Raw genomic sequence first — 24121 nt, 5'->3', positions numbered from 1 at the left:
GCGGGGAGGAGAACCGGAGGGGAGGAGAGAGAGCTCCTTAAAGATGAAGTTGTTTCTACATCTCCAGTCTACGGCTGGGACAGGTGGGACCACCTGGTTCCCCTCCGAGCGGCTCGTACCTGCCCCTTCCACTGGAGGGAGAGCATGGGCAGGCACAGAAGGGCCCGCGAGAGGGTGCAGACCCCGCAACCCTCCGGGACCCAAGGACGGGGCACACCTGCTCCGTGCAGCTCGGACCGGGCCGCCCCGCACCCACCCCCTCCAAGATTAGCTTTATGGGCTGGGTGCTGCTCCTTTCTCGCGGCCGCCCCGCTTATCAGCCCCATCTACAACCCCCACCCCAACCTTATCGCTCCTCCATCTCCTTAGGCTGGAAATCCCAAGGCTGCAAAACCTATTACCACCTCGCACTGCTCAACCCCCAGCAAAGCAGGAAAACGTCCCACAAGGTGACCCCCGCCCCTGCCCCCAGCCCTCATCTGCCCCTCCACTGGGCAGGCGCGTGCGTTCTCCTTGTCTGGGGCGTTGAGCCTCTACTCTTCCTGGCCTTATGTGCTTCCCTTTCAGTTCTTGTCCTTCTGTAAAGGTCATTTTGTCCATCCTTCAGCTGCTAGGAAAAACTGCTCTCCTTCTTACAGCAAAAGAAGGCAGCATTCCCTTGCTTCTGGGGACCCCCAAGGGGAGGCCCCCCCGCCTGTCTCCGCCCAAGTCTCTCACACCAGTGTGGGCAGAAGCTTCCCCAGAAGCGACAAGGTGTGGCGTGTGGTCCAGAGCTAAGGTTTCCACTTGAAAGCCAGTTCCAGGCTTGCTGCTGGCTGTGGGTAATCACACTCCCTGTCTGCGCTTGGTCTTCCCATTATGAAATTAAGAGAATCCCCCATGTAGTCCCACCTACCTCTTAGGGCTATCGAACGGCCACAGTTCAGTCGTGGGTATGTACCGCTTTGAAAACAATCGGGGGGAGAAAAAGGACTGTGGTATCATGACAGAACGCGCTCTCAGGCTTACTCCTCCCTCTTGCCGTTTTGTTCCTGGGGAAGGACCCAAACATGGGGCTTCTTCCCCCACCTGCCCTCACTCCGAGCTGCCCAGCCTCTGTGAAACCACAGGGTCCCCTGTAGGTCTTCTCTCAGGGTGTCTCTGAGAAGCTGGGAGGGGAGTCACCGTGGGTTTCTCACAAAGGAGGGGCGGGGGGCCAGACCCTATGTGAGAGGCAGGGCGGCGGGGCTGAGGACAGGGATAAAAAGCCACAACGGAGGGAAGCAGCCCTGGCCAGGAGCTCCCTCCCATGCTCATCAGTAGAGGGAGAACCAACATCACTAAGCTCTTAGGATCCTGCTTCACGGCCACGTCCATGAGAGAACAGATGAGCAGGCTGAGGCACAGCACGCTCACCTCGCCGAGGTGCGAGAGCCGAGGGAGCCAGGGCTCTAGCCTGGCTGACGGCCCAGCTGCAGGGCTGGACTTCCTGCTGGCGGCAGCCCTGCCAGACTAGCTGGTAGGACCCAGCTTCCAGGCCTCTCGCCCTATTCCCGGTCCGGATCGCTCTGCCCCACCCCTCACCTATCCAGATCTCAGCCCCAGCCCACTGCCGGGAACAAAGTTCCCTCCCCTCTTTTCCCCTGGCTCCAGGGCAGGGTCTGTGTCCCAGAGGTTTGTCCTAGAAAGAGCTCCTCCCCACTCCAGGTAAAGCGGCTCTCTCCTGGTGAGACAGCCAGTCTCAGTACACGTGCAAGCAATCACACACACCCCCACAGCCGCACGCTGCACACACTACTCTTAACCCCAAGCAAACGCTGCCACTGCCTCGGCAGCTGCTGAGTGCTGGACCTGCTGCTCTGCCTCGCCCATCACCCGCCAGTGCCTGCGAGGAGAGGAGATGCGCGTTCCTCCACCCCAGCTGAGAGGGTCCTGGACCCACCTCCAGAAACTTCTCACCTCCTGGCTGTTCCGAGAGAAAGAGTGGGACCAGCGTCTGGACGAGGCCTATCTGCTGCAACAGAAGAGGTAGGCTGTCCAGTCAGTCTCGCGGCATCCCAGCTCTGGCTGACCCGCAAACCTTCCTGCCCTCTCGGGTCTATCCCCAGAATTCAGCGCCAGGCACTTGGACGTGCCCTTTCCCCCCCACCCACTCATTACATACAGTCACAAAACCCCAGTTGCCCCTCTAGGGGGGATGGTGGGGGTTGGCACGGAGACCTTGAATGTGGATTCTGTAGATTCAGAGGCAGGGGTCTCGCCTGCCTGCCTGATGGGGGAGGAGGATGACGGACCGGAGGGACAAGATAGCAGAAGCCAGTGTGGCAGGGGTGGTTGCAGGCGGGTGCAGGCTGGTGGGGAGCAGGCTGCAGGGGAATGGTTGGGACCCTGTGGGTTTTCGAGGTCTTGCTGGTTGAAGAGAGAGGGAGGAATTAGCATTAGTATAAAGGGAAATTGCTTGGAAAGAGGAGAGTTTTGTTTACCTGGAACTGACCAACGGAGGAGGGAAGCCCAGGGGACACTGGAAAGTCCCCAGGTCAGCTCATTGGCCTTTTATTGAGTCTACTCTGTGCCGCAGTGCGGTGCAGTGCGCTGGGAACCGAGGACACAGACTGATGGAATCTCTGTCTGCACCTGGGATGCTCGGGTCAGGTGGAGCTGATCACCTGGGGGCAGGTCATTTCAAGGCTTGTTAGCCCCGAGGTCCAGGCCCCGGGGCGCAGGCAGGGCAGGGACCCAGCCTGCGGGCGGGCCTCTGCCTTACGGCGTCGGGGCGGCCTTGTCTCCCATTGAAGAGCGGGGAATTGAACTGAACAGGGCAGGTGGCCTCTACAGTTCCACACGGCTCTGGGCCTCAGAAAAGCCCTGCATGCCACTTAATGCGCGTCTGCTGTTATCTTGAGATTCTTAGTACTTTTTAAAACAAGGAGTTCCGCACTCTCGTTTTGCGCTGGGCCTTGTACATTGAGCAGCGGGCTGGGTGCAGTCTAAGCGTCCATTCCGGAAAGGCCTCCTGCTTGCTCGTGGACACCCGCCCCAGGCCCTGTGATGGACGGAACCTTGGGCCTCCCCGCCTCCGTCCCTGCTGCGCAGTGGATTAGGACAGTCTCTGAGACGGAGCTGGGTTCTCGCACCCGCCCTGTAGGGGGGGGCAGTGGGCTGGAGGCCCGGGGAGAAGAGGCTGAGTACAGGGCCCTCCCCACAGGGCTGGACTCGGGAAGCCCAGCCCTGCCGCCCCGAGCTGAGTGCGCTCGGGCTGAGGGTCCAGGTGAGAAGGGCAGGGGCTGTCCCTCACGCTGCCGGTGCCCCCAGAGAGTGCTTCCCCAAATGGGGGCAGATCCGGGCTCCCCCTTGAGATTTAAAAAAGCTGCTTCTTGAAGTGAAACACTTTCTCCCGTGATGACAGGAGGAGAGGAATTTGAGGTTGGGGGACACCATGGTCACCAGTCAGTTTGTTTCTGCCTCACGACCCTCAACCTGCCAGACCCCGCGGTCACCTTGCTAGCCAGCTAAGACTTCCTTGCCCGGCAGGACTGGCTCGGCTTCTCCTGTGTCTGGTTCACCCAGGCGGGGGGAGGGCAGATGCCCCGGGGCGGTGCCCTGGGACAGGCGTCTCCACGGGGCTCTCCTGCCGGCTCCGAGTCGTGCGGTCAGAGAAGCTCCAAGCTGGGCTCTTCCTCAGGTACACCTGGGTCCAGACCCTTCTGTTGGAGGGCCAAACCCAGAAGGAATAGACCCTCCATAACTCACCCCGAACTCTTCCTGCCCCCAGGCAGGGGTAGGTATCCAAACAGCCCAGGGGGGTAATCAGAACTTGAGCAATGCATCAACATCCCCGGCTCTAACACCTAGCCAGTTCTGACTTCCCAAGCTCCCCTTGGTGAGATGGAGCCAGTTCAGCAGGTGAGGGTGTCAACTGGGGACAGAAATTTCACCTCTGACCTGCTCCAGCTCCCCAGGTTCCTGAAATGTTTACACGGCTTAGATGGATTCAGCCAGACCTAGGGCTTCCTCTCCGAGCTGCCAGGGCCACCCGCCCGTTCCGTAGCCCGGGCCGTCCTCCCCTGGGCGCGGCAGCCCTCTGCTGAGCCTCCCCCTCAGTGAGCCCCGACGCCCTGGTCTGGAAGGACCGCGTGTGATGTGAGGCCTGTCTCTGCTCTTGGCCTCGCTGCAGCTCTGCCGCTGCTTGACGCCTCCTGTTCACCTCCCCGCAGGATTCGAGAATCGCCACTGCTCTGGGCAGCCAAGAACAATGACCTGTGCGCCCTGAAGAGACTTTTGCTGGACAGAGCCTGCGACTTGCGACAAAGAGGTGGGCTCAGAGTTCGCTGGGATGGGGACGGGCCCCAAGGCCAGGTCTCCCGGTTCCTGCAACGGGGACAAGGGGAAGGTTTGACATCCCTGTCCTGCTGTGCTCCAGGGGCCCTGGGGGAGACGGCGCTGCACATAGCAGCCCTCTACGACAACCTGGAGGTGGCCATGGTGCTGATGGAGGCCGCCCCGGACCTGGCCTTGGAACCCACCCTGTATGAGCCCTTCGTAGGTGAGGAGGTGCCCAGGTTCTCAAGGTGGGAATGAAGGGGGGTGGGTCTGCATGTGAGGGCCCCCGAGTTGGGAGGAATACAAAGGTTCTGGTCATGGCTTTCATAGCTTCCTTCAGCCATTTATTATTTTCCTTCGACCACTTTCATGTGCCTGGACAGACAGGACTCTCTCTCACAGCAATACTAAAGTGATTGGAATCATGCCCCACACCCACCAGCCACGCCGTAGACAGGCAAGGGACTCAATCCCCTAGGCACCAGGCCACTCTGCTGAGCCAAGAGTAAAAATACATTTAGGGACATCCTGCAAGCTAGCTAGGTGGATGGTGTGCCTGAAGGAATTGGGCACAGACCCCCACGACCGAGGGCTCTCTCTGAACCAGGCCAGACTGCGCTGCACGTGGCCATCCTGAACCAGAACGTGAACTTGGTGCGAGCCCTGCTCGCCCACGGGGCCAGCATCTCTGCCAGAGCTACAGGCTCAGCTTTCCGCCACAGCCCCCACAACCACGTCTACTTTGGTGAGAGCCGGGGTGGGCCCGGGGGGAGGGAGGTGAGTGGTGGGCAAGAGAGGGGGGCCCTGTGCCCCGTGCCTGGGAGGCTGGGGGCAGGGTCCGCCCTGAGAGGGCCTGAGGCCAGAGCCACTCCCGCACCCACCCTGCCTCTGGTTCTGCTGACGGGTGTCCCCAAGCCCAGCACCGAGAGGAACTGGGGAGGAACTGGGGAGGAACAGGCAGTCCCTGGGAGGATTCACGCCCCAGCCCGCACTCACGCTCCAGAGCCCTCCGTGTCCCCAGGGGAGCACCCTCTGTCCTTCGCTGCCTGCGTGGGCAACGAGGAGATCGTGCGTCTGCTCATCGAACATGGAGCGAACATCCGGGCCCAGGACTCCCTGGGTAAGCGCTGGGAGCAGGAAGCGAGGGGCGCGGAGGGGCTGGGACAGTGGGTCCAGTGGCCACGTGACACCCGTGTCGTCCCCCAGGAAACACAGTGTTGCACATCCTCGTCTTCCAGCCCAACAAGACCTCTGCCTGCCAGATGTACAACCTGCTGCTGTCCTACGACGGGCGCGGAGGCCGCCTGCAGCCCCTGGACCTCGTGCCCAACCACCAGGGCCTCACCCCCTTCAAGCTGGCGGGCGTGGAGGGCAACACTGTGGTGAGGGGCACGCCCCCAAACCCACATGCTGTTCTCATGATCCTTCTCCCAAACTCCCCAAAAGGGTGCTGGTCCCTCACTTCCAACTCTGTCTCTAAAAGGCACAGCCTTGGGAATCCCCGGCTCAGGAGGACCTGAGATGTGTCCTTTAGAAGATCTGTAGGGAACCCCAAGTCCTGCTCCCTTTGCCTGTTCTCTTCTTTCAGATCTTCATACAGTGTGTGGGAAGAAGAGATAACCAAAATATAATACATAGGTTCATGTAATCAAAGGCTTGCCAACTCAGAACTGTCGGTCAGTCCCAAGGAGTGGGCCCCCGGCTCTTCAACGGTGGTGGTGGCCCCTTGACTGGCTTCTCCCCCACCAACCCTCCAACTCCCTGCTGTGTCCTCACAGATGTTCCAACACCTCATGCAGAAGCGGAAGCACATCCAGTGGACCTGCGGGCCGCTGACCTCCACTCTCTACGACCTCACAGAGATCGACTCCTGGGGGGAGAAGGTGTCCTTTCTGGAGCTGGTGGTCTCCTCCAAGAAGCGGGAGGTACGGGTGCCGTGGAGGGTCTGGGACTGTCACGTGTCTGGGCAGAGTCCATCCGTTTGCTGAGGTTCTGGGCTCCGGACACTCCCTCACCTGATAACAGATGGATGTGATACGCCTGGGGCCTTTGGGAGAAAAGTCCAATCAACCAATCAGCACCTTTTCCTGACCACACTCTCCCTCTGCTGAGCTGTAGTCCCTTTCCCTTACCTTTCTCCTACTGACATTTCAGCTGAGGAACTCTCCAAACAGACATTGCTTCCTATCATTCATTCATCTATTCATTCGTTCATTCATTCATTCATTCAGCATCCTGAGCACCTTCTGTGCCCCACGCGCTGTACAAGGAACTGAGAATACAGAAATAAATAAAACACAGTGCGGGGTATCTTCCTCAATAACTGCGGTAGAGCACAAACTAGACCACCCCCGGGGGTCTGTGCTGTGCACAGTGGCAGCAAAGTGGAAGCTGGGTGGGCCAGAGACAGTGTCCCCGGAGTAGGTGAGCTGGGGCTTCAAGGGGAGCTGGGAATCACCAGGAACAGGAGAAAAAAGAGAGCCTTGCAGAGAGGGAAAATCAGGGGCCGCCCAGACAGGGCCGAGCTGAGTGACCTGAAGGAAAGGAAAGTGTGTTCAAGACAAGGAGAGAGGGGAACATGCTTCCAGCTTCCGGGAACCTCCAAGACAGTGGCCAAGTATGGCTTGTGCTGTTTATCTGCTAGTTGATAATTTCCTAGAAAACTTTCTAGAGCCATAAACTCAGATGATGGTAAGTACTGATGAACGGAACAAAAAGGTGAGTGGCTGACACACTATGAGCTTCCTCATAAAACATTTCTGGAAACAGATAAACTTTGTGCAGGATTTCTTAGGAACTAGAGCCTCAGCCTCTCGGGTAGACGGTTTCAGCACAAATTCCTGGTCTCGGATTTCAGCTGGCTCTCAATGTTCTCCCGTAGGTCTGGTCCTTGTCTTCGTCGGCCCGTTTCCTCTTCCTTCAAGATTCCTTTCTAGCTCCCTTTCTATCCCGCACTGCCTTCCGCCTTACTTCCATCAGAAGACCCAGGCTCCTACCTTATGGCTGGAGCCTCTTGACCCTCCTGCCCTGTCCTGCCAAGCGTATCTGGGCCCTGGGCTCCGTCTCTCCTCTCTAGGTTCAGTGGAAAAGATATTCTTTTCGCCAATGGTTAATCTCTCCAACTGTGCTTTGAATTTTCCTTTTTTTCTGCTTTCTCAGATGCCCATCACCCTCTCTCATTTGTATCTTTACCTTTTCACTATGTAGTTACAGCAGAGCACCAGCCCACCTGGCTTAGGCCAGTGCCCTGTTCTACGACCTGGGTCCTCTATCGCTCTTCTCCAGACCACAGGACTTCTAGAACAAACTTGGCTACTTTCTTGCTTGGACTCCCAGTTAATTCCCATTATGTTCAGAAAAAAATTTTCAAACTCCCCACCTTAGCGTTCAAGATGTAGGGTGATCTGGCCGTTATCTAATTCACTCACTGTAACTCCTGCCCATCACCCCCAACAGGTTGCCCCTTATCCCCAACCACACCTCTCCTGCAAGTGGCTTCGCATACCTCCCTGCCTCGGCAACTGCTACTACTGCATGGGATGATCTTCCCAACTCTCCTTTCACTCAACTCTCCGCTGCTCATCCTGCAAAGCCTCCCCGATGCTACAGTGTGTTGTGTTCGATTCTGTAGTAGTTTACCTGTAGCAATAGCACAAGGCCTAGCGTATAGTAGAAATTGACCGGTTGCCTGTAAAATAAAATGACTGATTCACTACTGATTGAAAGATGTAATAGCTGGTGAGCGCCCTGCCCGCCTGGGGACCCAGTGGGAAACCCAGCACTATGCACTGTGTTGGTCCCCCCAGGTGACGTTCTCCTTCCACGGCAGGCTCGCCAGATCCTGGAGCAGACGCCCGTGAAGCAGCTGGTGAGCCTCAAGTGGAAGCGCTACGGGCGGCCCTACTTCTGCCTGCTGGGCGCCCTGTACTTGTCCTACATGGTCTGCTTCACCGTGTGCTGCGTCTACCGCCCCCTCAAGTTCCGCGATGGCAATCACACTGCGTCCCGAGATATCACCATCATGGAGCAGAAGCCACTCCAGGTGACTCTTCGCAGAGGGGATGAAAGGGAATGGAAACACGGGGTGCTGGTGCTGGGGACCAAAGTGGTACTACCCAGGAAAGACACCGTTCCCTGGGCTCGAGCAGCTGCCAGGTCCTAACCACCCAGACAGAAATTGGACGCGAGGTTAGCGCACCACGAAGGAGGCTTATGGGTAAAAGTACACTTGTCCGGGGAGCTGTGGCTTCTCTCATTGACTGTGAAAGCGTGTTCGGTGTTGGGAACAGTGTGCCTTGGTGAAATTCCCCTCAGTGTACAGAGAGAACCCGTCTTCTGTAAGGTGAACTTGAACAGGGAAACCCTGCTGATCCAAAGGGAGGGAAAGCGTGCTCCAAGTCCACATCTGAGTCCATTTCTGGTCTGTGAGGGCAGCGCGGCCCTTCTGCTTTGCATTCACTTCCGTGTACCGTTGATACGAGCACATGAGCAGGAATGTGTCCGTTGTCCAACACGCTGCAGGAGGATGCTTGGACTGCAGGGCAGGCCGAGGCAAGTGATCTCTGAGGTCCTTTTGACTCTGGTGGGCTTGGCTCCTGGGGTGCCCTTCAGAGACTTGGGTGGTAAGGACGCTAGCGGAGGGATGAGGAAATGTAAGAGCTGCCATTGAAGGAAGCAAACCCTCCTTTGCATGTAACAGGATGAGTAGACTAATGAGTACTTCTGAGCATAGACCTTCTACAAGCAAAGCTCCACTGGACTGGTTGATTATTCATAAGATAACTTTTTTTTCTCTGAAAAGAGCTGAAAGGGGTTGCAGGCATGTGGACAGAAAACAAAAAAGCCAAAGACACAGGAAGAAGAATTTAGCTGGGCAAGTAGGAGCTACGTGATTGGAGATTTGTGCTCTGTGCAGGATGGGCCAGCCAAGGGTACAGCTCGGGCTGCAGTGGGGTCAGAAAGAGAGCGTGAACTGCCTGCTGGTCCAGGCCCAAAGGTGGACCAAAGTGAGAGGGAGCAGGGACAAGGCTCTCACTCAACCCAAAGTAGGTCAAGATGCTCTATCTCTCCTGCTTCTGTAACTGCCTCTCAATACATAGGTAGGTATCCAGAGCTCCTGTCTCCCACAAAAAAGGGTTAGTTGACTTGTTAGAGGAGGGCATGGGCACTCGGGGGAGGTTGTGTCCCATGCATCTCAAACTGGGCGTGAGCATTGCCCCTGGTGTGGAGCCCACACGGGGGATACAAGGTCATCTAGAAGATGGCCACGGGGGATGGGCAGGAGACTCAAAACAGGAGAAGGTTGGGGGTGGCTGGACTGTCCAGCATCGAGGGCCCAATTTTCACAGATGTGCTCTTTCCCAGCTTTCCTCTGTGTCAGGCTCACCTGGGGCTTTCTGGATCTGGAATGCAGATAACGTTCTGGCCCAAGAGTTGGGTAATGCTGAGCAATTAATTAGCTCCAAGTTTCTTCCCTGTGTGACTCTTTCTCTTTGGGGCAGGACTAATTATGTACAAACATGTTCCTTTGACCCAGATAGTCTACGTTGTGTTTTAAAACTCCTCCCCTTCCCTCAGGACTAGGTGAAGTGTGATAGCTGACTGTACCTAGCTATTCTCTTTTTCCTCCTATTCCTTCATTTTCCTCTTTAGCACTTTTACCCCATGCCTTCTACTCAAGCAAAAGCCACTTTGGCCCAAATAGGAGACTCTTGACTTTCAAATATTCTTTTCTGGTGGGAAATGGGGACTAAGAGGGCTAAGAATGCTGCTCTGAGGGGTTTGGATAGCAAAGCATACCAATGAAAGGTTCCTATTCTTTGGCATTTCCACTTGAGACCTGGTCTGGAGTTTATGGGCTATTTGTGTTCCTCTTTTAGGGTGAACAGATTTGAGGGGGCCAGGGAGAATAGGGAGATCAGTTAAGAGGTAGTTAGGGGTCCACCAGCAAGATGCAATGGTCGGTTGGTTGTCCTTGGCCTGTGAGTGGGAAATCAGGAGACAGGGTCGGCATCAGGAGACAGGGAGGGTAAAATCTTTGCTGCTGTGCCATGAATGGGATGCAGAGAGCAAGGGGGAGGACCATGGCAGGAATGACGTGTGGGTAGGTTTCCATTCATTTTATTTGTTTTTTAGTCCTCATTCAAGGATATGTTTATTGATTTGAGAGGGGTTGGGGGGGAAAAGAGAGAGAGACAGAGAGAAACATCAGTGTAAGAGAGAAACATTGATTGATTGCTTCTCATACGCACTTCAACTGGGGATCAGACCCACAACCTAGGTATGTTCCCTGACTGGGAGTTGAACCTGCAACCCTTTGGTAAAGGGGATAATGCTCCAACCATCTGAGCCACCTGGCCAAGGCTCCATTCATTTTAAATCATTATCTGCCTGTCACGGTCAGGGGATTGATTTGCCTACACACCATTGTTTCTTGTAAGCTCTCAATGACCCTGAGCCCCCCTGCTACTGGAAAACCCCACTGATCTCCAGCACTACACTACTTGGCTTAGGGGTCCTATCCACTTACTGTGAACAGTCAGAGCCAATTAAAGGCAGGGAAGGAGATGAGGAGAAGCAGGGAGCCTGCTGGGTAAAGGGAATGTCTACTGAGTGCTTGCTTGGTGCTCCGGAGATCCTGTGAACATGAAGATTCTGGAAGCAAGGCTGGGGCGGGACCTGAGATTCTGCATTTCTGACTCACTGTTGGGCAGTGCTCTGATTTTGTGAACCCCGTTTTGGATGACAAAGCACTTTTATAGCGTTTGACCTTTTTAGATATCCCAATAAGTAAATAAAGTCATTATCTCCATTTTAAAGACGGTGACTCTGGAGTCAAGGAAGGTTAAGTACTTTGGCAAAGACTCAGGTGGGGAGGGCAGTGCTGGGCCTGGGGTTCTGGCCCGCTTTGCTCAGCACCCTCCCCCTTAATATGAAGTTAGGCCATTTCTCCCTCCAAAGTCATGCCCTGGATGTCAGCCCTCTTTCTGAGAAATGCCTGTCCCCAGTCTTTGCCCTGAGCCTGGGCCTGCCACACTTACCTTTACCTGGCCACACCTAACCTTCCTCTGACAGGACGAGGGACACTGGGGTGCAGGGGCACGGAGTCACATATGGCAATGCCTCCCACCCCCAGCTACCAGAGCTACTTTGTAGATTTGATAATAGGCACCATTTTTGATGTGGTTAACCTCTTGGCGTACAGTGAAGTCCTACTTCTGTGGTCAGAGCTCCTCTGTGGAGAGTAGAAGCCTCTCAGGTTAATCCTCCTAAGGAAATGTGGAGACCAGGACATGAAGCAAATCCTTGGAAAGTAGCTTTAGACAGAAAAGGGGACCTTTGCCTCTCTTGGGGGCCCAGTGGGTCTCAATGCGGGGTACGTAGCAGAAACACCTACGTCTGAAAAATAATGGTAGGCCTCTGATCCACACTAATGAAATGAGAGTGTCCAGGGTTTGCCTGGGCATGGGTGTGGGACAAAAATGTCCCAGTTGTTTCTGATGGGCAGCTTGGTTAGAAACCTGTGCACGGTAGAGGATTAGAATAACAACTGCATTACAAGCCAGTAAGACTCTTTCTGGGAGCTTTATGCTTTGCAAGACTGGGATCTTGGGGAAGATAAGTGGGTCTAGGACTGGGGCGTGATGACTTTTTCTGGTGCCCTCCCAACTTCCGCCCAGGTTTCTCATGCTGCCCAACTTTACCCCTCGCCGGGCATTTGCTTCAAGGCTTGTGCCCAGCCAGCTGATAAGTGAGAGCAGTCTCACTGGGCCAGTTCTCACTGAAGTCAGCCTCTGCAGGGGATTGAGCTGACAGCTCCTAAAATTTCAGGCCATGTGTTGATGTAAAGACTTCTGGTCATTGCTGGAAGGCATTTGTTTTTAAAGAGGTGGGGTGGAATATTTTCTCAATGTAGCATTAGTCAAGCCTGCTTAGGTGACCTTGAGCTACGAATCTGAAAATCCCAGAAATACGCAACTAGTTGTCACCTTTCTCCCCATCCCCACTTTGTGAGTGCTCTTGACCCCTCTTCTGCCCCTCTCAGAGAGTGCTCAGCTTGTAACTTCTCCTCTCCCTCCTTCCTTTTTTCCTTTCTTATTATTGGGATACCTGCTATGTTGTGCGTTGTGGACAAGACGTCGGAGTTAGACGTCCTTGCTCTCAGAGAGCTCTAAGATTACTGGTGACCTGGAGCACCAGACAATGTCGAGGTGCTGGGTGAGGGCCATGAGCAGAGAGTGGCACCATGTGCCCACAAAAGAGACACCTGACCCTGGAGGAGTGCTGTGACTTAAGTCTTGGGGATTAAGTAAGGGTGAGCCAGGAAAATGTGGTCGAGGAAGGAGACTGTAGCACTCTAGTGTCTGGTTTAAGGGAGGGGACCTTTGATGACAGAGTGGTGGAAGGAACTTCTTTTTAGGGTGATTGGGTCCCAGGTGGAGCTGAAGCAAAGTCTGGGGTCTCTGGACCTCTGATACTCACTGGCGAACTCATGCAGGGGAATTCCTACCTGTGTAGGAATCTGTTGAACAAGCTAAGGGTCCTAGTGAGGGGAAATCCCAGAAGGAGGTGGTGGTGGTGGAGACTGTCCCCAGCATTCTCCCTTCATTGGGGTTTCACCTTTTCGTCTCCCGAGGGAATGGGTGATGCTACTCTCCCAGCATCCCCTGGGGGGACTTGGGTCCCCCACCACTCACCTGGCCAACTTGTGCACACTTGGTTCCTTTTCTCCTTAGTTGAGCCAAGGAAAGATTGCTGGCAGTTTTGCAGATGTCCTCAATCGGGAGACAAGTTTTCAAATGAGTTTGAAAATTTTGTATGGACACATATATGGCATAGATGCAGTTACTGATTTCTATATTTACATGTTATTTTTTTCTATAGTTAATGTACTTATGTATCCTACTGCATACTACCTGGTCTCAGAAGGAATTGGCATGTTTGACAATTGGAGGCAGATGCCATGACATTAAGATAAAGGACAAGACCCATGAACTGAATTTCAGGTCAGAGGAGAGGTTATTCAAAGTACTGTATTTTGCCGTGGATAATGCCCACCCACATTTTTGGTTTAAACTTTCAAGAAAAATCTTTTATTTCAATTTTTTAATTAAATTTTTAATTTTTTTTATGTTTAGATACTTGTTTTTTGAATTATAGAGGAATTTTAGCATTTATTTTTGAACATATTATGGGACATGAAATTTTATGCAACAAATAATTACAAAACACAAGAACAAGATACACATTATTTCAGGCACTACCCATGTAAAATGTGCGTCCTTAATTTTTCCCTCAAAAATTTGGGCAAACAAGTGCGCATTATACATGGCAAAATGTGGTAGCAGCTAGCACTGGAGATAAAGAAAGAACTCTGAGCTTCCTTGGAAGCAAGGGAAAAGGGAAATTCCCCATTATATGATAAAATAAAATATACCAGTTTCTCAAGAGAGAATCGCGCCAGAGACATTTACAGATCGTCAAGTCTTTACATGACAAAAAAGTAACGAGTCGAGTGCCAGGTTGTTCGATCACACTGCTCTCCAGGCACACAGACACCAACCCCTCTCCTCATCTTTCCCGGCCCCACGTGATGGACTCAAAACATTTCTACCACCTGCTGGCCAGTCTGGCCCTACTCTTAAGGGCTACCTCCTTGGCTTCTTCTGAAGTGACCTACCCATTCTGAGCAGCCACAGGGCCCTTGGTGGGTGCCTCCTTTATGCCACAGATTACCTCTTACCACAGGGCCTCTCCTCCTGTTTCAAAGGCTATGCCTCTCCCTGGACCAGCAAGGGCAGCGCTGAAGCAGCCTGCGAAGGGATGTCAGAGGTCACAGTTTCTTAGCAGAGGAAATATGCTCAGCGTCTCTGATGCCTCAGGAGCCGTCACAGCCTCCCCAGTTGAGACCATCAACCTTCCCACTGGCCCCGGGGGCCCTCCCCTCCTATCTCGGGTGCACTGTTCAGAGATGGGACCTTGGAGCACAGTTCCCAAAAGCCGGAAGGGTGCTTGAATGTGCTAAAATAGTTTGTACGATTTTATGTCGGGGTGACATCCATGCGAACAGTGTTCTAGAAGGAGGGGCTGTAGTCTTTACGCAATTCTCAGACGGGCTCAGAACTTTACAAAGGTTAAGGGTTGTTGTTGTAGAATTCTATCAGTGCGTCTGTATCATGTTACAAAGCCTTTCACTGGAAAGGACAGTGATGTGCCCAGGAGGATGGTCTTCTCTCCATCTAGACCTTAGGGGCATACCGTATTTTTCAGACCATAAGACGCACCTAGGTTTTAGAGGAGGAAAATGGCGGGGGCGGGGGGAATTTTGAAGCAAAAAATATGGTAAAATATTTAATAACATAAATAACCCAATATTTCACCAATGTAAATGTAAACAGAATGCAACAGCAGCATTAACAACCATTATTCCTCCCAAATGTGGGTGGGGGATGGCATCATATAGTCTGAAAATTACGGTACTTTCTACACCTACTGCCCAGGATAAGGCAGGGACCCTTCCTCAGAACTAAAATCCATATGTCTCTAGCACCCCCACTTTATTAGCAACTGCCCTTTATTGCCAACTCATAATAAAACCACAACAAATACAACTGTGGTACTTTATGGTTTATAGTGCATCCGAATACATCATCTAATTTCAACTTCACATTAAGCCCGGGGAGGTACCCATCAGAGTTTCCACTTCACAGGTGAGAGACCTAAAGCAAGGGGAGGTTGAGAGACTGACTCAAGGTTTTGCCAGAGCTTGTGGGTTCTGGCCTCAAGTGGGAAACTGAATACCATGATATGTTTATAGTCTGTTCTTCCTGCCGGGAACCACAATGAGATTGGAAAAGCTGGACTTTCCACATAGATGAAACTCTTCCAAGCCACTAATACCTCTTCCTGTTACAGTAAGTTTCTTAACCTGATGCTCTGAAATGTGATCTTGGTGGATGCATTCTAAGTTACCACTCACCACATGTACACGACAGGTGACCTGGGAGGGGATACCTCAAGTGGTCAGCATAAGCAGCCCGATTAAACCTTGGCCACACACTGATGTCCTGGTCACAGAGCTGGCCACGAGGACAAATACCATCAAGGGTTGGTGGTGGTGGTGGTAAGGTGAGCTTTTCTTCATCCAGGATAGACTTGAGTTACTTTAAACCGCTTGCCCAAAAGGATTGGAGTCTCACTCCGTCAGAAAGCATTTCTCACCTGGAGTTTCCCCTCCTAGGAGGCCTATGTCACGGAACAGGACAAAATCCGGCTGGTGGGGGAGCTGGTGACCATCATCGGGGCCCTGATCATGCTGTTCCTTGAGGTGAGGTGCAGATGGGGTCCAGGCTGAGTCCACCCTCCAAGACCCCAGACCAAACTGCATTCTCCATGGTCTTTTGTTTTCCTCGCCTCTTCCTAGATCCCAGACATCTTCAGGGTCGGCGCCTCTCGCTATTTCGGACAGACTGTCCTCGGGGGGCCATTCCATGTCATCATGTGAGTGTCCCTTCCTTCCAGCCCATGCCTTCCCTCACCAGAACTGTTGGAACCTCAGCTGATCCCCCCGTGTGTGTGTTTTAGATATAAAAACTAGGCCTGAGTGTGTGGGTGCCCCCCGAGTTACAATGGTGCTGGAGGGGACCTAGACTATTGCCAGCCCTTCTCTTACTCCCTGCCCCCTGCTCTTCCCCCTGCAGCATCACTTCCGCCTCCCTAGTGCTGGTCACCATGGTGATGAGGCTCACTGACACCAATGGGGAGGTGGTGCCCATGTCCTTCGCCCTGGTGCTGGGCTGGTGCAGTGTCATGTACTTCGCCCGAGGGTTCCAGATGCTGGGCCCCTTCAGCATCATGATCCAGAAGGTCAGCACTTCCCCCCAGGCTTCCTCTGGCCTCAGCCATGGGGCTTCCCCAGACCTAGGAAGGGAGAGGGAACAGAAAGGAAAATGCTGCTCAGGGAGGGTCTGGAGGGGCTATGGGGACCTTCTCATCTATTAGCCATAACTGCCGAGGCGGAAGAGGGATCACCCCACCCTCTCTCCTCTTCTCTGTTTCCTGCAGATGATTTTTGGAGACCTGCTGCGTTTCTGCTGGCTGATGGCCGTGGTTATTATGGGATTTGCCTCGGGTAAGAGCACAGCGCCCTCCCCTACTAGACCCTTGGATCCAAGCCTCTGGATAGTTCACTCTCACTCTTGCTCTCTGTTCTTACTTGCTCACCCCCCCCCCGCCCCCGCCACCATGGAGATTGAGTCCAAAAGCGTGCTGACGTGCACAGAGTCAGGGCCACTGAGACTGGCCTAGAAGGTAGACCCATGTGCTCTGAATCTCTGAACCAAAGGCACTCATGTTGCCTGACCGCACCGCAAGCTCTCTAAAGGACAACGTGGGAAAAGAGCTTTGGGGTGAGAGGGACAGTAAACAGGAAAGACTGGCCACTTGTGTATCTTTGGAGATGGTGTAGGCAAACAGAGACAGAGCAGTGCTTAAGTCTTCTCTCTTTACACTCCAGAAGAAGAAACACGAAGCGTTCAGAAACACATACCATGCTTTTTTGCTAGGAGTGGTCAAAATGGAAAGAATTCTCAAAAGGGCATAGCAATAAAAACATTGGGAAAGCTTGAAGAGCGCGAGAGGAAAACAGGCGGAGAGTTGTGCAGAGACACTGGGGAGAGAGAGGGAGCGGGGGCTCACCGGAGGCCCCAAGGTGCAGTGGGAGGATGCCAGAGGGGGAGGGAGGATCGCAGCGAGGAAATGGGGGAGGGGGCACGGGGACAGGGAGAGGGATAAGAGTGGGACAGGTGTAAACAGGGTAAGCAAATGAATAGAAGGACGTTTTTAGGGAAAGGCACAAAAAGGAAGGAAGAGCAGAGGACGGCAAGTCTAATCTAATCTTCAGTGTCTGCAACTGTACATCCATAAGACAAGGGGGTGTACTAGAGGACATTGGAAGATCCCCCAACTCTAAAAGACCAGGACTCAGTACAAACACCACTCTTCCTGACCTAGGGATTCCCTGTTGAACAGGGATCCCACAGAACAGTAGACCAAAATAACTGTACCAACAGCTGAGCTATAAAAGGGTAAGACTGTAAAAACTTATATGTATGTATAATTTTTTGCTCAGTGACTGAGTATTAACATTATCCAGAGTAATAGAACATCTCAGGATTAGCCAGGTCTGCAGATAAAATGTGATCTACACATATACATTGACATATCTACATTTATGGGTGTGTAAGTTTGTGTGTGTGCACAAAAGTGTATGGGGATATATGTTGGAGGTAGAATGGATGCTTATTTTGATAACTCTTTTTTCCTCACCTCCATTCCCTTTTCTTGGGTGGGGACAGCCTTCTATATCATCTTCCAGACACAGGACCCAAGCAAGTTGGGGGAATTCTATGACTTCCCCACAGCGCTGTTCAGCACCTTCGAGCTTTTCCTCACCCTCATCGACGGCCCCGCCAACTACAACGTGGACCTGCCCTTCATGTACAGCCTCACCTACTCTGCCTTCGCCATCATCGCCACCCTGCTCATGCTCAACCTTTTCATCGCCATGATGGGCGACACTCACTGGCGGGTGGCCCAAGAACGGGACGAGCTCTGGCGGGCTCAGGTGAGTCTACCAGCATTTGTCTGACGAAGGCGCAGGGGATGGAGAGAAAAAGCAGAATGTGATGTTATGGTGGGTGACTCTTAGGAGAGTCACAGAAAACCCAGCAGGGCTGTCACCTTCACAGAGATACATTTGGATAGACGGAGGGGATAAAATGGTGGCAATGGGTAGGATCAACGCCCAAGAACGAAGGGCACTGGTTGCAGGGCAAGAATAGATCAAGTAGTCATGGTAGAGTCCAGTGACAACTAGAAACTGTCCTGTTCTTATATATCGGTTCTTCAGTTGGACCTTATCTTCTGTTGGCTTCTGTAGGGCCCTGTTTCTCTGTGGTCTGGTTTTTTATACACCATCATAGGCTACCAAAATTGCAGAGTCGGTGATGTCTTTAGTGCCCTCTGGCTGACTCTCTACCCCATGTATAATCGTTTATTGGTCAGAGGGTCAGTTAATATCATTTTAAATGCTGATTAGGATCTTATTATCCCATAGATTTGGGCAGTGTTTGGGAGGAAGAGAGTTTATTTCACATTTAAATTTTTTTTTTTTTTTGCTGTTGTTGTTATTGGAAAAGCCCATGTTACACTGAGCTGAAACTTATCTTTCTACAATTCCATTCTTTGGTCCCAGTCTTTCCTTCTTGTCTCATGCAGAACACACTCTCCCAAATGAGCACCATGCAATGATTTTCACACGGTTATTGTTTAACCCTGCCGACTTTTCATTCATGGAACAATAATTATTTAGAGCCTGCCGTGAGCTGGGAAGTGTCCAGGAACTGGGAGATACAAGCGTGAACACCCCAATGCACTCTGTACCCCCCTGGAATGTACAGCCTGTTTGGGAAGACAGACAGTAAACAAATGGCTTCTGAGAAGGCTGTACCGTTGTAATAAAAGTGTCACGGAGACGTAGATGTTGAGGACAAAGTGCAACGGAGGAGTCTGACGGGAAAGTTAGCAAGTACTTTCCTGATGAGGACATTTGAGATGAGCCCTAAACACGGGAAAGAATTAGCCAGTTAAGACAAGGGAAAGGGGCAGAGGTTAGGGTTTGCATCCTTCAGGATTCTTGGCTCCAGAACAGAAAATCAGACTCAATTAGACTTTAAAAAGGCAGTGGAGGAGCCTGTGCTGGTCGTCATGAATGGGAAGTTTAAAGCACTGAACTAGCTTTGGGCCTGTCTGACCGGGGCCCAGGCCCCAATTTCACACACTGTCTCAGCTGTACCGTTCTGCTTTCTTTTGTCCGGCTTCTCTAAGGCAGTCTCTCCCATCGTGGTGGTGACACAGCTTAGAGAAGCCCTAAACTCCCAAAGGAACGAGCAGGTGTGCTGCCCAGCACCATACCAAGGGCACCGTGCCTGTTGCACTCTGGGTACCTCCTGACACTGTGAAATATGCGCTTTTGAAGGGACATCTTTCCCCCAGAGAACCCAGTCTAAGTCCCATATCACTGCAACTAGTCGGAGTCATAGGCACATCCTTAAAGGACTAGATAATGGTGGTGGTGGCGGAAGAGGAGTCCGGGGGAGCATAGACTAACCAACCAGAATTGTGTGCGGACAAGTCTACTCGAACGGATGGACTGAGGGGAGAGAAGAGGTGATTCTCTAAATGAAAGATGGGCTGAAAGGTGGCCCAAAGAGAAACAATAAATGTCCCTTTTAAAATAAGGAGGGAGAAGAGCTATCCAGGGAAAGGGAAGAGAAAGATTGAGATTCCCGAGGTTGGAGGGGACTTTGGTGCAACTAAGAAACGCAGAGAAGGTCAAGAGAAGTATGGAGGAGGATGGGGAGCTCAAGAGCAGAACGTGGAGAATCGGGCTTTTTAAAGGATTGGCAGTTCCTTCCATTAACAGAGCCTCCTGGCCCCAGTCCATCCCAAAGGCACCCTCTGTTCATGCCCTGATACATCATGGGCCTTTCAAAACTAGAACGGTCCTGATACAATCGGAGGAATGCGGTATGAAGAGTGGGCATGCCCTTCCTTGCCTCGGACACTGTACTATAAATAGCGCCTAAAACTGCTTTAGGTCTTTTGGTAAATACACAATTGGCCCTTATTAAGCTTATGATCAACTAGAACCCTGTATCTCTGTTACACAAATCACTAAAGCCCAGCTCCTTCACTGTGTTCCTGCACTTACAGGTACTTGAGTCTTAAACATCAAATGAAGAACTTTACATTTGGTTTCCTTAAATTTCACGTTATTAATTTTTGCCCAGCATTCCAGTCTGGTGAGATCATTTTTCTCTCGTGTCTGTCACCTTGCAAATTACATATCCCTCCCTATTTTGTGTCACAGGCATGTCTGATAAGTTTTCCTTCTATGTTTTGTCTAAGGAATTAATGAGGGCTGGGCAAACTACAGAACATGTGACACGCCACTAGAATTTCCCTGCCAAGTTGCCAAGAATTAACCCATTCTTTTCCTCCTTCAGATGTGAGTCTTTAATTGGCTGCAAATTCTTTGAACACCAGCAACATACTTCATTTTCCGGATCATAGAGATCCCATTTAATAGTTTGATTTAAATCAAGCTAATTGGCCTCTGGCTTTCCTATGAAAAAGTCAATGAGATTGCTTTAGAGTGACGCATTTTCTGTGAATCGGAATACTAAGGCAGGAGTCACTGCTTTATTTAAAGCACTCATAAAAGACACTCTCTTCTTTTACAACGAATGAGTAAAGCAGATAGCCTGGTGCCTGGCACAGGCGAGGGTGTGGCTAATGACTGTGACCTTCACTCCGATCTGGTGTCCGTATTCCACAGTTTCCTCTGTCTCCGGCAGCCAGTGTTCACCGAAGCTCGTGGCTCGTTCTGAGCTCTTTCTTCCTCCACTTCTCTCCTCCCTCCAGGTTGTGGCCACCACGGTGATGCTGGAGAGAAAGATGCCGCGTTTCCTGTGGCCTCGCTCGGGCATCTGTGGCTGCCAGTACGGGCTGGGCGACCGCTGGTTCCTACGGTGAGTGACAACGTGGGTGGCTGAACTGAAAACATCTGGGATCCTGTGGGAACAAGAGTGACCAGCTCCACATTTGTCACCGTCCTCTCCATTCCCGAGGTCCACATTGGACCCAAAGGGGAAGTCATCACTCTGTAAAGGGTATGAGGGAGGAGGCTGGAGCTGAGGAGAAATAGAAAGAATGATGATAGTGGCTCTGGGCCGTGCGTCTGTCAGGGCAGTGACATGTGAAAGGCACCATGTTCTATGTGTGTCCATGCTGGGACATGTGGGCATGAGTTACCCAACTTGTTCTGGTCTTGCTCTCTGCTGACCCCCATTTCTAGTATAGCCTTGCCTCAAACCTAACCTCCTTCATATTCTATTCTTAGCTCTAACCTGGCTCTCCTCTTTTCTTACTTATGTCCTGAACTGCACCTTGTGTTTGTGACATGGGTATCTCTTCATTGGCTCTGTTTCTGTGTCATATGCACCCGTGTTCCCCCGCCCTCACACCCACACTCGGTTCCTGCGTGCAAGGGCCCTTTGGTCCCTGCCCCAGCTGGTCCTCCTTTCTAGTGCGCTTTCCTCCCCTTCGCCCTGATGCTCTCCTTACGTCAACTCAGCTCTCTGACTCCCCTCTCCCTCCTCGTCCATTTCCCTACCTGTGGCCCGTGTGCCTTGGTTTCTCCCTATGGCCCACGCCTTCCCACCTCACCTGGGTGCTTTCCCCTTCCCCCTCCTCAGAATCGAGAGCCTCCACGACCAAAACTCCTTGCGAGTGCTGCGCTATGTGGAAGCTTTCAAGCCCTCAGACAAGGTGGATGAACAAGAGCCTCTTTCTGAGAAACATCCTTCTGTGTTTGAAAGTGGCACTCTAGCCAGAGCCTCCATGACTCTGCCCACGCCCTCCCTGTCCCGGACCACATCCCGCAGCAGCGGCAGCCACCGGGGCTGGGAGCTCCTTCGTCGTAACACCTTGGGACACTGGAATCTTGGACTGGACCTTGGCGAGGGGGATGGAGATGAAAATCTTTATCTATGATCAGGACCCCTGTTACTCTCGACATGGCTCCAGGTGGCCTGGGGTGGGAGGCAGACAGACCTTTTCCCGGGCCAGTATCTGACTCCCGTGCAGGTAATCATGGGAGGCTGTGGGCAGAATATTTCTCAAAGACCACGTCTCAGCTTTCACCTCAGCATTTCTGGAGACGGGCCATGGGCCTGTGTTGTCCTACACATGCTCTGGAAGTCCCATAGCTTGGGAAAAGAAGGTCTCTTTTCTAGCCAAGTTGGACTTGGCCATCCGAGACACGAGATGGGGATGCTACGCTAAGGATGTCTGCCCCCTGCAGGTACTAGGAAGTAGTCAGTGTTGGAGCTCCAAGTGCTTATTGTGGGAGGAGCCGGGCTGCCCGTGCGTCATGTGGGAGGAGCCAGGCACAGCGCTCCGGCTGGGGCTCTTGTCTGTTTTCCTGCAGCCCTGAAGCACTCTCTCCCCACCTAGCAACCAAACGGCAACTGGCAAACTGTAAGAAGAAAGGCTTTTGATACTTGCTTTATTTTTTTTAAGTTTATTGTGGTAATATGCACACACAGTTTATCATTTTAATCATTTTTAGGTGTACAATTCCACAGCATTAACTACATTCACATTGTAGTACCACTATTACCAGTATTTATTTATCTATAGAACGTTCTCATTATCTCAAGTTAAAACTCTTGTACCCGTTACACGTTCACTTCCCATTACCTCCTCCCCATAGTCCCTGATAACCAATATTCTACTTTCTGTTGTAAATTTCACTGTTCTCAGCACCTCATAAAAGGGAAATCATCCAGTATTAATTCTAGTGTGTCTGCAGTATTTCACGTACCATAATGCTTTCAAGATTCATCCATGCTGCAGCATGTATAAGAATTTCATTCCTTTCCGTTCTAATTTAATTGTATGCACACACAAGTTTTATTTATCCGTTCATCCATTGTTGCACATTTGTTTCCGCCTCTCGTCTCTTGCGAGTAGTACTGTTACAAACGTTGGCGTACAGACATCTAAGTGCCTGTTTTCGGTAGATTATACCTACAGGTGAAATTGCTGGATCTTATGGTAACCTTTGCTTAATTTTTTTGAGAAACTGCCATACCCTTTTCCACAGTAGCTGTGCTGTTTTATATCTCCTCCAGCAATATATGAGCATCCCATTTTCTCCACATCCTCACCAATACCTGCTACTTTCTGTCTTTGCTGTTGCTTCTGTCACTGGCCCTCCTAATGCATGTAAAGTGATACCATATTGTGGTTTTGATTTGCATTTTCCTTAATGCCTAGTGACACCGAACTCCTTTTTCTGTGTTCATTGGCCATCTGTAACACATTTTTTTTTTAGAAATGTCTGTCGAAGTCCTTCGCCCATGTTTGAATTGTGTTGATATTTTGTTGTTGTTTCTGAGTTGTCTTATTCTTGCTTTTGGAGTCTAAAATGTTTGTATCTCATTTGCATCCTGGTGTGTTTTTAAATATATGGGGTAAATTTCGCCTTTCTAATCGTTTCTCTTATGGGACCGTCCCCAATCTGCCTGTCGGGTGGCTCAGTGGCAGCTCATCACCCTTGCGCCTGGAAGCAGCTTCCAGCTGCGTCTGCTGCCACCACCATCTCGCCCTCTCCGTCTGCCCCTGTGCTGAGCTGTGGGGTGAATGACAATAAAGGAAGAGGGGTGATCCTTCTTCAGGGAGGAAAGTAGGAACTAGGCATCTGGGACATCCATGACAGGAGCTCAGAAGCAGCCTCCCTCTTGTCTCCGGCCCTTCGCTTCTCGCCCCAGCACCACCATCACCCTTACCAAGATGCCGTGATAACTCTGAAGAGGACTGTGGCCTCCGATAGCAAAGAGATATGTGGGATTTGTGAAGCCATGGACGGGTTCAGCTAGGTACTCACGCAGAGCACAGAGGAGTGTGGAACAGTGAGGGGTCCCATGAGTTTGCATGCTCACACTCCCACGCGCACGTTCCCAGGGGCGTGGGTTCCGAAAGTGCTCAGTCACTGGGACCCCTCATATTTCTTCCACCATGGAAGCCCCTCCTCTCCTATGGACAGCAAAACTCCCATCTGTCTCCAGACCCAGTTTTCCTTTTCTCTCTCTTCCATCGGCCACGTCTACTGCTGTCTTCTCTAGTGTTCTCATCTGTGTCTCTTCCACCTTTCCCTCTCCGCTGGTGCTAGTCAGCAAATAACCGTGCTCTATTC

At 52.0% G+C, this 24121-nt stretch overlaps 1 protein-coding gene across 2 annotated transcripts; it reads left to right on the top strand.

Annotated features, from left to right (window-relative positions):
* The first annotated feature begins 1742 nt into the window (after positions 1 to 1742).
* On the top strand, positions 1743 to 23414 carry TRPV5 (transient receptor potential cation channel subfamily V member 5). 2 transcript variants are annotated; one of them, XM_045857644.1, is made up of 15 exons: positions 1743 to 2007; positions 4194 to 4291; positions 4400 to 4522; positions 4907 to 5044; positions 5321 to 5419; positions 5506 to 5681; positions 6078 to 6224; positions 8129 to 8341; positions 15539 to 15625; positions 15722 to 15798; positions 15999 to 16164; positions 16363 to 16429; positions 17721 to 17923; positions 20785 to 20891; positions 21618 to 23414. In XM_045857644.1, exons 1-15 carry the CDS (start codon positions 1880 to 1882, stop codon positions 21913 to 21915), a joined length of 2127 nt encoding a protein of 708 aa, XP_045713600.1. In that variant the 5' UTR covers positions 1743 to 1879; the 3' UTR covers positions 21916 to 23414. The 2 variants fall into 2 exon arrangements, with proteins under 2 accessions (XP_045713600.1, XP_045713599.1); XM_045857643.1 differs by having other exon boundaries at positions 17655 to 17923.
* The last annotated feature ends 707 nt before the right edge of the window (positions 23415 to 24121 follow it).

This window comes from Phyllostomus hastatus, unplaced genomic scaffold (assembly GCF_019186645.2).
Source record: "Phyllostomus hastatus isolate PE091 unplaced genomic scaffold, TTU_PhHast_1.1 phas_scaffold_142, whole genome shotgun sequence".
Lineage (NCBI taxonomy): Eukaryota > Metazoa > Chordata > Mammalia > Chiroptera > Phyllostomidae > Phyllostomus > Phyllostomus hastatus.
The sequence above is the reverse complement of the archived record's forward strand: the minus strand, read 5'-3'. Positions and strand labels throughout refer to the sequence as shown.

What these genes read in the sequence shown, in the direction of transcription:
- TRPV5 (XM_045857643.1), top strand. Translation starts at nt 1,880, where the DNA reads ATGCGCGTTCCTCCACCCCAGCTGAGAGGGTCCTGGACCCACCTCCAG. An exon ending in CTGCGACTTGCGACAAAGAG is followed by an intron (nt 4,292 to 4,399) that starts GTGGGCTCAGAG and finishes GCTGTGCTCCAG; the next exon opens with GGGCCCTGGGGGAGACGGCG. An exon ending in GGGCCATTCCATGTCATCAT is followed by an intron (nt 15,799 to 15,998) that starts GTGAGTGTCCCT and finishes TTCCCCCTGCAG; the next exon opens with CATCACTTCCGCCTCCCTAG.